Source organism: Lonchura striata, chromosome 27, assembly GCF_050655825.1.
Source record: "Lonchura striata isolate lonStrDom1 chromosome 27, ASM5065582v1, whole genome shotgun sequence".
NCBI classification, from domain to species: Eukaryota; Metazoa; Chordata; class Aves; order Passeriformes; family Estrildidae; genus Lonchura; species Lonchura striata.
In genome coordinates, this window is record NC_140729.1 from 504356 (window position 1) to 517288 (window position 12933).

The 12933-nt window shown below is 58.0% G+C and overlaps 1 protein-coding gene across 4 annotated transcripts; it reads right to left on the minus strand.

Moving 5' to 3' along the window:
- Positions 1–1591: 1591 nt before the first annotated feature.
- LIMD2 (LIM domain containing 2) lies at positions 1592–12843 on the minus strand. Of its 4 annotated transcripts, none has more exons than XM_021538480.3 (5): positions 12684–12843; positions 4975–5110; positions 3292–3336; positions 2738–2877; positions 1592–2307 (listed from the first exon to the last, which is right to left on the minus strand). In XM_021538480.3, the coding sequence occupies exons 2-5, from the start codon at positions 5014–5016 to the stop codon at positions 2148–2150; spliced, it is 387 nt and encodes a 128-aa protein (XP_021394155.2). In that variant the 5' UTR covers positions 5017–5110; positions 12684–12843; the 3' UTR covers positions 1592–2147. The 4 variants fall into 4 exon arrangements, with proteins under 4 accessions (XP_021394155.2, XP_021394156.2, XP_085417789.1 ...); XM_021538481.3 differs by lacking the exon at positions 12684–12843 and adding an exon at positions 12053–12204; XM_085561663.1 differs by lacking the exon at positions 12684–12843 and adding an exon at positions 6913–7136.
- Between the last annotated feature and the right edge of the window lie 90 nt (positions 12844–12933).

Here is a 12933-nt window from a genome sequence, read left to right on the forward strand (position 1 = left end):
GCTTAAGCGGAGGAATCTGGATGGTCTTACACTGACTGGAACTGTGATTTGGGGAGAATAAGCTTTGCTATCCCTGAGTAGGGCAGGAGAATGGGCTACCACATCTCCAAATACTTTCAGGTTTGGTTTTTTTTCAGCTGTGCAGCAGCCTGGGAGCTGAGGGAATGGGGAAGTGAGGCCAGCAAGGGGCAGGAAGCAGAACCGAGGGCTCTGCTTTCATTTGCTGAGCCTCTAAAGAAGGAAGGGGCCCCAGGCCTGCAGCATCACAGCCCCTCGGCAGGGCTGCTCCGGGGTGGCGGGTTTGGGGTAAATCTGCCACCTGCATGGTGGGGACAGTCAGAGCTCTTGCTGAGGCTGAAGCCCCCTGGGAGCCTTGCCAGGGCGTGTGTGCACGGTTCCCGTGCTGCCCGAGTGTCCCCAGGCCGTGCCTGCCCAGGAGCCCTTTGAAAAGGAGACTTAACTTGTCCAACATCAGGCTCCTGTGGTCACCGAGCCAGTGCTGTCCCCAAAATCATTGTCACTGTGACCATGAGACATCACTGTGGAGCTGCTGCCTGGCTGGGGGTGCACACCTTGAGCCCCACAAGGGCTGTCTGAGCAGGGGGAGCACCTCAGACACCAGGCTCTATTTGTGCCATCTCTTCCTCCTCTGCACTGTCCATCCCCATCTTTCTCCCTCTCTCATCCTTATCTCCTGTTTCCATGGCTGTGTCTGGCTTCTCCCAGATAGAACGTGCTCGGCCGAGCTGATGGGATCAGTCAGGGATGGAACAGAGGCTCTTGCTGTTGATACCACAGTCTGTTGCTCTATGTGGGGGCCCTGAAAAGCCCAATTCCTGTAGAATTTGAAAGACATGGGGTTCCTGAGCACAGCTGTACAAAGTGTGCCTGGAGGAAAGGTAAATAATAATTAAAACCAGCCTCATCCACTTTCTCTGGTTTTCCTGCATTTGTGCCTCCAGCCTGGCAGGGCTTGCATTAATTTGTATGAACTGTGCTATCCAAACCAGGGGAGGGGATGTGGGGTGGGTCCTAGGGAGACCTGAGGCCAGCCCAGCACTGATCCCGTCCTGCCCCTGGCAGAGCCCCTGAGGGACAGGGCACAATGGCCACGGGTGGGGAGGGGAGAGTGTGAGGCAGGGCAGAGGGTGGGTCTAGTACTGGGGGGTCCCCAGGCTGGTGAATGCCTTTTGAGGGCAGTCTGGGCTCCATCTGGAAGCTGGTGGAAGGTTCCAGCTGTGCTGTGCAGCTCACAGGGCAACACTGATGAGGAATTTGAAATCCTGGTTCGGTTCCCAAAAACCTGGGGGCTCCCGGGGGGCTTCTGGTCGGGGGCCTGCATCCTGGTCACCTCTGCCTAGTCCTCATGGTGTGCAGGACCCCTCTGAGCACCTCCCAAAGAAGGGAGGGCTGTCTCTCTCCTTTCCCTCACCCCCTTCCCTCCCAGCCTCACTCACTCCCAGGTACCAGGAGCACTTCCTTGGTCCTGCATGGACACAGGCTCTTTCCACGCTGCCTGGGCAGTAAGAGGCAGACCTGAGCATTAGTCCCACCTCCCCAGGCCCTTGGGAACACAGGACAAGACAGGGAAGGCTGGGAAACCTTGTATTACAAAAATAAAGGCGCGCAGGTGAAGCTGCCGCAGGCTCCAGCGCAGAACGTACCAATGGAAGGCAAATATAAAAAACAGACACTTAAACCGTGGCAGGGCAACATCCTTAAGGCTGAACCATCCCAGCTGAACTGAGCTGATGTAAACCAAGGACCCTCCTTATGCAGAGCCCCAGCAGGGCTGGTGTGGTGGAGCTGGGAGCTCTGCAGTGGCTCACAAGCTGGATGAACCCCCAGCTCATCCCTTTCCCATGGTGACAGGCCCGAAATGGATCAACAGGGCTGGGGGTCCCATGGGGGCAATTGCTTCTGCTCTGATCTCACTGGGGAGAAGGGCCTGCAGAGAGAGAGGGCTTCAGGTCTGGGGGCTGCACCCTGGTCACCTCTGCCCTGTCCTTAGGGCCTGCAGGACCCCCCGAGCACCCTCCCAAGAGGAGCTCCCCCTCTGCCCTGCCCCGGGTCCTGCTCTACATCAGCTCAGTCAGCCCGGCTCAGCTCCTCCGGCTCCGCGGGCTCCGGAGCGGGGCTGGCCCCGCTCACGCTGACTTGGTGCCGCTCTCCACCTCCTTGTGCACCCACAGCTCCTTGTGCTGCTTGCGCCCGAAGCCTTCGTCGTAGTTGCCTTTACTCTTGAAGAGCTGCTGGAAGTGGGGCTTGCAGTAGAATTCCCCGTGGAGTGCAGCGTAGCTGCCCAGGCTGGGGAGGAAGGGCAGGGTTAGCTGGGCAGGGAAATGAGGGGCCTGGGGACACGGGGACAGCAGAGGGGCCGCAGGCAGGAGGGACCCTTAGAGACAACAGCTCCCTCCCACCTGCAGAGGCTGTTGGGGGCTGCTGTCAGTAGAGATGGGGGGGTCCCAGGGGGGCTCAGCCTCGGCTCCGAGTCCTCCAGGAGGCTCTGGCTCAGCTCCGTGTTCCCCCGGGGCTGCTCTCAAGGGGAAGCCTCTGTCCTGCCACGCCAGGTTGGATTTAGCTGTGACTTGGGCCCAGGTGTGCAGATAAACCTCTGTTCTGCTGCAATGGGTGGGCTGGGGTCTTTGGCTACTGGCCGAGCGAGGGGCTGTGATTGGGGGGGCACTGTTTGGGAGGGTCTTGGCACCTGTCCCACCACGGGCACAGCCCTGCTCACCTGAGCTTGGTGTGGCAGTGCTTGCAGCAGAAGCAGGAGTTGTGGAAGACGAATTTATCCGCCACCAGCCGTTCCATGGGATACACGGTTTTCTGGCAGGCCGTGCACATCTCCTTCACCTGCGCCTTCAGGCTGAAGGACTGGCCAAGGGCAGAGCAAAGGGAGACAGAGGATGAGGAAGGAGTCTGGGACAACCTGCAACCCTCCACTGCCCTCTTCCCTGCCCTCCATTCACCAGAGCACTGGGGAGCAGGAAGCAGCCCCACATCCCTCACCCTCCCTGGGACACTCCACTGGTGCTGGGCTGAATTGGAGCTTGGTCCGTGGATTTTTGGCCCTTCCACCCTTGCCAAGAATCAGCAGGGTGAGGCCCTGGCACAGAGCAGCTGTGGCTGCCCCTGGATCCCTGGAAGAGTCCCAGGCCAGGCTGGGAGCAGCCTGGGACAGTGGAAGGTGTCCCTGCCATGGCAGGGGTGGGAATGGATGGGCTCTGAGGTCCCTTCCACCCCAGGCCATTCTGGGATAATTCTGTGGTGTAGAAAAAGCAAAGGTACCTTGGAGCGCTGCACTGTGCTGCCTCCTGAGCTGGTTTTGGCCTCCTAAAAAGGAAAGGAGAAAGCAAAATGAGAGCTTGGCACAAGACCCTAGCAAAAGCCCTCAGTGACCTGCACCTGCAAACCATCACCTGTGGCTCATGCACATCTGCTCCGAGATGCTGCCCTGCCTCTTGGAGCAGGGCAATTAACTCCTCTTGCTGGAGGTGCACAGGGCTTGGGCAATGCTGCCCCGTGGGTGCTTGTCCAGGGCTCAGGGGGCAGTGGCCCATTCCCCCAGCCATAGCTGGGTGCCCCTCGCCATCTTGCAGCCTCTTGAGGCAGAGGTTTTGTTTCCAGCTCCTCTGCCCTGTGTCAGCCCCTCAGCTGGGACTGTGCAGGAAACAAAGGGGTGTGGGGAGGGCACAGGGGCAGCAGGGCACGGGCAGAGCTGTCCCAGCTCAGGGGCAGGTGCTGCTCAGCCCTGCAGAGCCTGGTGAGCAGCCTCTGCCTGTGCCCCAGGATCCAGGGCAGGGTCTCTCTGCACCGTGTCCCATCTGCAGCTGCAGTACTCATCCCTTCCAAATCCACCCTCACCAGTGCACATCCTGCACCCTCCCCAGGGCACCAGCTGGGTCCCTGGCAGCCACCCCAGGAGTTTCACCCTTCTTGCCACTGATGGAAGCGCTCCCTCCTTCCCAAAGTCGGGATCCAAGGGGCAATGGCACTCCAGCAAGGTGACCAGTCGGGGCTGGCTCATCCCCACTCGGGGCACTGTGACCCCAGGCCATCCCCCCAGGATGTCTCCCTGCTGTCCTTGTCCTTCCTCTGGCTGCAGTTTGGCTCTGCCTGCCCAGCACTGCCCCTCTCTGCCACCAGGCTGATCCCCAGCCCCGGCCCCGTTCCTCCTGCCGTGTCCTTCCCCATCGTTTCTCCTTTGTATTTTTGGAAACAGTTTGCGTAAGGGACGCACAGGAAGCTCTCTCCTCGCCGAGCTGCCTCCTCAGAGGTTTCCCAGCTGCTCTCACTGGCTGAGGTCAGGGACGTGATTTTCCTCAGTCCCACGGGGCTGGAGGCAGGAGCCAAAGTCAACAAAGGGACGTGGGCAGCGAGGAGGCTCTGGCCGTGTAAAACCAGTTGCATCCCTTGGCACTGGGAGAGCAACCGCAGGTGCTCTCCCGGGGTTAGGATTTAATATGCTGTTTCCAGGCTCAGCTGACCAGAGCTGAGGAAAGTCTGCCTCTCGGAGCTGATACATCCGTTCCCAAGGCTACGGCAATCCACGGCTGCTGTCGCTTCTCGGCAGCCTCGCTCTCCATTCCATATCTGAGAGATCTTCCCTGGGGAAGGGCCGTATCCTGTCCCAGCAGGAGATGTTCTTGAACCTTTATGTTTTTCCATCTCCAATCACTCCAGCCCTAGGCAGCTCGAAAGCTCTCAATTGTGATCAGGGAAAGCCATGGAAACACAAACAAACAGACAGCAGCTCGAGACGGACGAGAGCTCTGGATGGAGCAGAGCCTGAGGCTGGCGTCCAGCACGCTCAGCAAACAGCACCTTCTGCTGGAACATTCCTGTCCCCAGTTCTGTTGTCCGAGCAGCTGTGACTGTGCCTTTGATCACCCTAAAATGTCTGTAGAGAACCCTCCCCCGAGAACCCAAACCCAGCCGAAATTCCCACACAAACCCCAGGAGGCCACGTACATGAGCTGGGGCTGGGCTGGCGGCTCCCGTGGCCTGGAACATGGCTCCTTTCCCCTCTCTGTCTGTTTAATCCTGAGCTCCAAGGCTGTGGGTCGATGCTGCTGCAGAAGTGTCGAAGACAGACCTCTTGCAGCACCTGGAAAGGAAATGTCATCAGGAGTGGGGCTGGTTTCATCACCAGGCCAGCAGCTCTGCAGGAGCTGGTGTGGGCTCGAAGCTCCTGCAGGCTCTGAGCAGCCCCCTGGGCTGGGGAGCCCAGAGACTGAGGCACAGGAGCTGGACAGGAGATGCAGGCCTGGAACACTGTGATGGCAGCTGGAGGGTTTGGGGCTCTGAGCACCTGGAAGGTGCTGTGATGGTCTCTACTCCAAACCCACCCATGGAAGCTCCTGCCAGGCAATGACCACGCCACTGGCAGCAAGGCTGACCCCAAGCCAGGGCAGCAAAACCAGCACCCCGTGTTTCACTAATGCAGCCACGAAAGGACTGGTGTTGCTGGAGGAAGGACTCTGCTTTTAGTCTAATTTTAGCCCAGAAAAGTTTCGCTGATCACAGCTCAGCAGAGCGAGTGATGGGGATTTTGTCTTCTCGAGGAGCCCACGTTGCCTTCAGGCTGAGCCCCATGTGAGGTGCTCAGTGCCTGGAGGATGAGGCTGACAGGGCTGAGACCCGCACAGGAAAGAAACACCAGCATTGCAAACCACCTCTTTCGGTAAAAAAGAGCTAAAAAGGCACTGACAGCTCCTCAGGGGGTTTTCCCCACCGAACTTTACCTTCAAAACACCCATGAAAAATGAGCCTAGTTTGAAAATGAGCCCTAGTTTGAATACAGAAGACAGAGTGTGGGGTTGAATGAACATGGCCAAGGGAGGAGCAGAGCAGTGAAAAGGAGGGTGAAGGGGTGGCTCTGCAATGATGGGGATGAGCTGGAAGCTGGAAAACCAGCACCTGCCTCTGCCTTGGGCTGCTTTCCTGTCCTACTGAACCCCTTTGGCCTCATATTGCCACCCCAAAAACCTTCCTGCTGCCCAAGGACTGGGCTAGACACTGAGAAAGGCCCAGGGCAGAGACCTGTCAGGGTGGAGGGCTCGGGGCAGGGGCATCTCCTCAATGCCCACCTCACAGGGACATTTGCAAACATGCCCTGAGTTTTAGGGGGCTCTTTGGCTGCCAAACCCCCAGCAGCTGACAGCAGGTTTGAGTTACATCCAGCAAAGCCCCTGAAGCTGATGGCTGCTTTCAGAGTTAAAAGACCTTTTCCCCTGGTCCTGGGCCCTTGGTGGCTGCCCCTCACGGCCCTGGGGCTGCACAGCCCTGGCTGCAAACATTTCACAGCTCAGCTGAGGCCCAGCCCTGCTCTATCAAAATCATTTCCCGTCTCTCTGCGGTTTGGTTGTTATTTCCTGCTCCCCTCGCAGGCAGCTGCTGCTGAACCCAGCATCTGCGGGGGGCAGAGCACCCCAGAGCCCTCCCTGCCCATTCCCTGGGACCTTCTCTTGGTGCCTCCGGGGTCTGCGGGGTCCTGCAGCCCCGCAGGGGACACAGAAAACAAAACCCGGTGTCCCCACTGCACACACACAGACCCACACAGACCCACAACCCTCCCCCTTTCCACCTTCCCCCCAGCCTTTGCTGCACTCTTTGTCCTGCCCCAGCTTCCCTCCAGCTCATCTTTCTGCCCAGCCCCAGCCCCCTTCCTGCCCTCGCTGTTCCCACACCCTCCACCAGAAGCTGCTCGGCTGGAAGGAGTCCCTGCACAGGGCAGGGCGCTGGAACCAGATGATCCCTGAGGTCTCTTCAACCCAAACCACTCAGGGACCATTCTCTGATAGCCCATTTTTATTTCCACCCACTATTTGTTCCTTTGCTCCTCAGGCCCCCAAGGCCCTTTCCCATCAATTCCCCCACTGTCCCAGCCCATGGTGGGATGTTTCTCACCCAGCCCCTCTCTCCTGGCAGCAGCTGCCCCTCAGGAGCTGCTAAATCTCCTTCCTGCTGCAGAAATCTCGAAGGGGAAGGGTGTGCTGAGGCGATAAGGGAACCAGAACAAGCGAGAAAGTGCAGGAGGGATTCCTGGGGGCTCTCGGCCACTGCCACTGCCCAGGAGCACAGGTTGGGACTGGGCAGCCACCAGCAGCAACGCTGCTTGATCACAGAGCGCTTCCCCAAGAGCCTCCTGCACCCCCTCCCACCTTCCTGCCTGACCCTGGGGCAGATGGAGGGCGAGGGAACATCAGGGCAGCCCCCCGAGCTCAGCCTGCCTCTGAAGGATCAGGTTCCCTGCAGCCAGGAGGGGTGCAGGGAGCCTTTCCCCTTCGCCTCTCCGGAGGGGCCACCAGGGCTGCCCCAGTCCGACCCAGCCCGGTGGGTTTCTGGCAGGGAAGCAGCAGGAGCGCAGAGGGCCAGGGGCCCCTCTCTCCAGATGGTTCCCATTAGCAGCCCTGGAAGGGTTTGTTTACTGCAGGGATCACTGCTCCATTGCAGGAGGCTTTCCCAAAAGCCAGGCCCCCTTCCTCCTCCATCTTCATCCTCGGAGGACTGGAGTGCCCCCGGAGCACGGCGAGGCACCTCGGGGAGGCACCTCGGGATGGATATCCACGAGATCCTGTGCAGGATCAGAGAAACCCACACACAGGCAGGGCTGAGCCTCCAGCTGCATGGCCATCACCCCTCTCAGCTGGGCAGCGTGGGGAAGAGGGGAGCAGGAGCTGGAAGAGCCTGTGTCCCGAGCCTGGGAATCACCCAGCTCCCAAGGCTCAGCTTCTGCAGTCTTGGCTCTCACAGTTCACCCTCACCATGAAACCAAACGTGGTGCACAACCAGCATCAAGCAGGCCAGGCCAGAGCCAGGCACAGCAGTGCCAGAGAAGGGATGATGGAGCGAGCCCAGTGGCCACAGCTCCTGCTTTAAGCATGGAATCCCTTAATTCTGCTTCAGGTCTTGGCTCTTGCATGGCTCTGAGCCAGCCACTTGACCTCGCTGGCACTGGGGACCCAGGGCAGGGCCCTGCTGGCTTGGCACAGGCTGGACGACTTCAGGGAGGAGAATCCAGACATTTCTGGGGACACCCCTACCCTGCTGGTGAGACTCCTGGGGAGTGAGCCCGACCCTGCCTCACCCCACGGCCAGGAGCCACCTTCCACCAGCCTGCTCCACTAATCCCCTTTCCATCCACGTCCTGCCTCTTGAAAAGCTGCCAGCGGGCAGGAAATCTGCAGCCGAAATGCTGAGGGATGCTGACAAGGAATAGCTGTGGGGAGGAACAGGGCTGCCTTTGTCAGGGCAACAATGGGGGACCCACAGGAGTGAGGGGGAGCCCAAGGGAAGCCCCTGCCCACCCACGCCCCTCTGCCACTTTCATCCCTGCCTCCCCTGAGGAGAAGTGCACAGCTCTGGAAGCACCAGGGCCAAGGGACTGGGCTGGTCCCTGCCCTGCCTCTCAGAGAGTGGCCCACAGGCCAGAAGGATGCTACTGGGATTCCCCTTCTTTCCAGAAGCAGAAACTGAGGCAGTTCATTCTGGGATTGTGGCTACGTTTGAAGGCATCCATCAAAAATCATTATCTGAAGGGAGTCTCTGCTCACTGAATCGCCTCTCTTGCTGGGAGCTGATAGAGCAGAGAGGCACAGCAGAAAGCCTGCCACAAGGATGAGAAGAGGCTTTTCCAAGCAGAGACAAATTCTCAGTAGTGCCAGACAAAAATTGCAGGTTGAGAGGTTCAGGCTGGACGTTAGACAGAAGTGCTTCACTGGGAGAAACTCTGGAAGCCCTACAGAAGGGACTAATGAGGTGCAATATCAACCTTCTGCAAAAAGCACAACAGGCAAACAGAAGCTCATGGCCTCCCTGCCCTCATCAGCTCTTCCCAATTCTCTTCCATAAACCACACTCCACCTGGAAACATCACCTCCTGGTTCCCTACTCAAATGTACAGCCATTTCCCATTGGACATTAGTTCTTCTCCCATCATATATTTGCCTCTCAGGGGGATTCCTGAAGAGTAACCATGTTCAAGAGAAGCAGATTCCTTTTAACCTGTTCTCACTTGGTGGGCTTTCTGTTGCCACAGCCACTGTGGGGACCCGATGCAAACAGGTGAGCTAGTCTGGCAGCTCCACGCCTGGGAGAGCTCAGACCTTGGAATTCTGACACAAAACTCCAGCACCCCTCTAAACCTCTGGCCTGATGTGTCCTTACACCCCCCCTTGCAGAAGAATCCAAGTATCTTCCTTCCATTTACTCTCTTTTCTCTGTCCTTTTTCCTGTCTCCACCTAAAATAATCATTTCCTTGGGGCTCTATCATGAGGCTCTGTTGTTTCAGAAGTCATTTATCATAGCCAAGGAAGGCACGGAGCCAGCCTGACATGATCTGTGCTAGAACCACCCAGCATTTCATTCTGCTTCCCAACAGCACATCCCTGATTACTCTTCCAGAACCTGTTCTAGATCCCAACCTTTCCTCGTACTCCAATTAACGGACCTGTAATTGCCTGTAATTTCCTCCTTCCTCCAACACAACCTCTCAGAGTCACCTTGGCTGGTTTCCTCTCGTGGAATATCACCTGTTGCTCCCCAGGCTCCGGGCTGGCATTTCCTGTGCTGGAGTGCCCGTCCCTGGAGGGGTTTAAGGCCCTGGGGAGGTGGCATTTGGGGACACGGTTTACCAGTGGCCTTGGCAGTGCTGTGGGAATGGTTGGACATTATCATCTTGGAGAACTTTCCCAACACAAAGGATTCTCTGATTCCATGGGGTGAGCCCATCTCTTGGGCCCCGAGAGAGCCCACAAAAATCTTTCAGTGTTTCATCACCTGCAGATGCAGCAAGAGCAGGAGTGGGTCCAGCTCCAGGCACTCCAAAACACAGCACAGCCCCTTTCCATGGTCCCTGCCTCCACACAAGCCCTACAAAAGCTGCTCTTTGCTGTCCAAATGCAGATTGTATAAGAAGAAAACACAACCAAAATCATATTGGTAGTTAAATCTGTTCAAATATCATTCTTTTTGAGCTGCTCCAGCTATTTTCAGCCTTCATCTCTACCCTTCCTTTTAGGATCCAAGGTGCCATAGAGCCCAGCACAGGATTTGGTTCCCTGAAATCCACAAGATTGCAGTGGAGCAATGAGTGTGCTGGGAAAAGTAATCCCTGGAGAGGCACATCAGAGGATGCTGAGGCATCTTGCCACTGAAAACCCCGAGCTGGACATATGGAGAGGGTTATGGGCACACCACAGGAGTGAGAAATATGTCTAAAGTGTGCTTAACATTGATACTGCAATAATCCTTTTGTCCAGATTTAATGTTTTCCATCCCAGGGCTTTTGCTAAAAGCGAGGTAAGCACTGCAACACCCCCAGATGGCAGATAAAAATTACTTAACTGGGAGGGAGAAGCAGACATGTCCTGGGGGGACATGGCAGCTGCCTGGCAAAACCCTGCAGGAGCTGAGGGTGGGAGAAAAGGAAAAGAAAAACTTCATCACCCTCCAGCACCAGAGGGTAGTTGAAGACTCCCAGGAGTTACCCACTGAAGGAAACCAGAAGAGGAATTCCCCTCCCTAATGAGAAGTCTCCTGGGATTTTTGCTGACCAAACAAAGGTCAGGAACCTGGTTTTAAGCTGTATAAGGATGAAGATGCATCCAACCACTTTGCAAAGCCCCAAGAGGTTGTTTCTGACATGCCCTCAGCTTGGAACTGGGAATTTGCTTCTTGGAGGACTCCCATTTAAAAAGGACATTAACACTGGGGCTGTTTCAGACTAAGCTTGGTCGATTGCCCTGCAATTATTTTGTGATCTACATTAATAATGCTGCAGATGTGCTACTCCTGGCCTTAAACACACAACAGCTCAGCTGAGGCACCAGATGTCTTCCTTGTGAGAGCCCTCACACGACGTCTTTGGTGGACAAAGCCCAATTTTCAAGGCTGGATTATCAGCTTTTTTCCAAAACTGATACCCACACCATGAAAAAAATCAGCATAAAATTGATCATAAATATGATCTACAAGTATCTTAGCTTGTTTGAAGTGATCCAAAGAGATTAGACAGATCAGGCTGGCTCAAAACACAGTAGTTACAGCACCAGACTGGGAGACCTAGGCTTGATTCCTAAATCCACTGTTAATTTTGGGAGGCAGGGAATAAATAATTTCATTTTTTCTGTTCCCATTTTCCCCTCGATGGAAACAGCTACTCTCCTTTGTGAAGCCCTGGGAGATGCCTGGCTGTTGAGGGTTATGTCAGAGCCCAGGGCATTTGTGTTGTTATCAAATCTCACAGCCATGCAACAGCCTCCCCAGGGAAGTGATGAAAGACCTGTCGCTGGAGAGGTTTAAATGCGGCTGGATGAGGCGGCAGGAGACACAGCACCGGGAGGATGAGGGAGCCGGGATCTAACAGGTTTTTCCTTCCATCTCGGCTCAGTAAAAGATCTGTCCAGCCGCTCTCCGGCTCGGACTGCGGCACACAACAAAGAGGGAGCTCCAGCCCAAACGGGGACGCGAGCCCCCAAACACGCACCCCGAGCAGACCCAGCCAGCACAGGCTGCGAGCCCCCCGGCGACCGGCCCAGGGCTCGCTCGGGGCTCCGGTCCCCGCCCCGGCCGCAGCAGCCCCCTCGGGACCCCAGACCTCCTCCCGAGACCGAGCGGCTCCGGTGCTGCGGGGCCGGGGGCGAGCCCCGGGTGCGGGGCGGCTCCGGGGCAGCGCAGCCGCTCCCCGGGGCTGTCCCCGCGCCTCCCTCGCTGCTCTCCATCCCTGCTCTCCATCCCTGCTCTCCATCCCTGCTCTCCATCCCCGCTCTCCATCCCCGCTCCCCGGGGCTCTCCATCCCTGCTCTTCTCCATCCCCGCTCCCCGGGGCTCTCCATCCCTGCTCTTCTCCATCCCCGCTCCCCGGGGCTCTCCATCCCTGCTCTTCTCCATCCCCGCTCCCCGGGGCTCTCCCGCGCCTCCCTCGCTGCTCTCCATCCCCGCCCGGCAGCTCGGCAGCCCCGGTGTAGGTGCGGGCGAGCCGCTCACGCCGCGCTCGGGGCCGGCATTGTCTCACAGCCGCCTCCCGCCGCCCCCGACGGAGCTCACCGCCGAGCAGGAGGGTCCGCAGGCAGGCGGGGCCGTGCCGAGCCGAGCCGAGCCGAGCCGTGCCGTGCCGAGCCGAGCCGAGCCGAGCCGAGCCGAGCCGCCCGTGTCCCGCCGCAGAGGCCGCGGCCGTGCAGCGGAGCCGCTTCCTGCGCTCCCCGCGCCGGCTCCGAGCCCTTTTATCGCGGGGCCGCGGCAGCGATTGGCTCTCGGCGCCGAGCCGGCTTCCAGCCGCTCGCTCCTTTGTGTGCAGCCAGCCTCTAGCCCCGAGCCTTCCCCGCTCCTTCGGCTCCCGGCTCTCTCTCCCTGCTCGCCCGCAGCCTCCCCGGCCCCCGGGAGCGACCCTTCCGCTTTCTGGCACAGGGTGCAATTAGCCCCCCGGTAATTAGCTCTTCCAGCCTCTCCCAGGAGCTGCGTGTGCAGATTGGCTTCGCTCCAAGCTTTGGACACGGCCTTGGGCTCTCTCCGCTTGGCACTCACCCACCCGGTGAAGGGTCCTGTAGCATCCCAAGGGATCCATCCCTCCAGCGTCTGCAAAAGCCACATTTTCCACACCTCAACTCACTGCTTGCATGGGAAGGATCTCATCAGGCAGCAGCAGGAAAGGAGGATTCCAGTGCTCCCCACTCCTTACCCTCCAGAGGGGCAAAACTGCTCTGTGATAGTTTCATAAATCCAGGGTTTACTCCATGGCCAGCTGATGAGCCGAGCGTGCGAGCGGGGCTGTGCAAGGTGTGTGGTGGATCTGCCGGAGCAGCGTCCCATGGCCCAAGCAAAAGCCCTGCCTGGACTATAAAGGCAGCTTCCCATCGTGTTTGGAGGACTGGGATTTCCCCAGGAGGAGGGCAGAACATCAGAAATAAACATAATTATTAATAGTTAAA

Bases quoted from the DNA above. Each gene is read 5' to 3' on its own strand.
- LIMD2 (XM_021538480.3), bottom strand. From the start codon at position 5,016: ATGTTCCAGGCCACGGGAGCCGCCAGCCCAGCCCCAGCTCAT. The intron at 3,337-4,974 runs GTACGTGGCCTC...TTTCCTTTTTAG, and splicing joins CCAGCCCAGCCCCAGCTCAT to GAGGCCAAAACCAGCTCAGG. The intron at 2,308-2,737 runs GTGAGCAGGGCT...CTTCCTCCCCAG, and splicing joins CACTGCCACACCAAGCTCAG to CCTGGGCAGCTACGCTGCAC.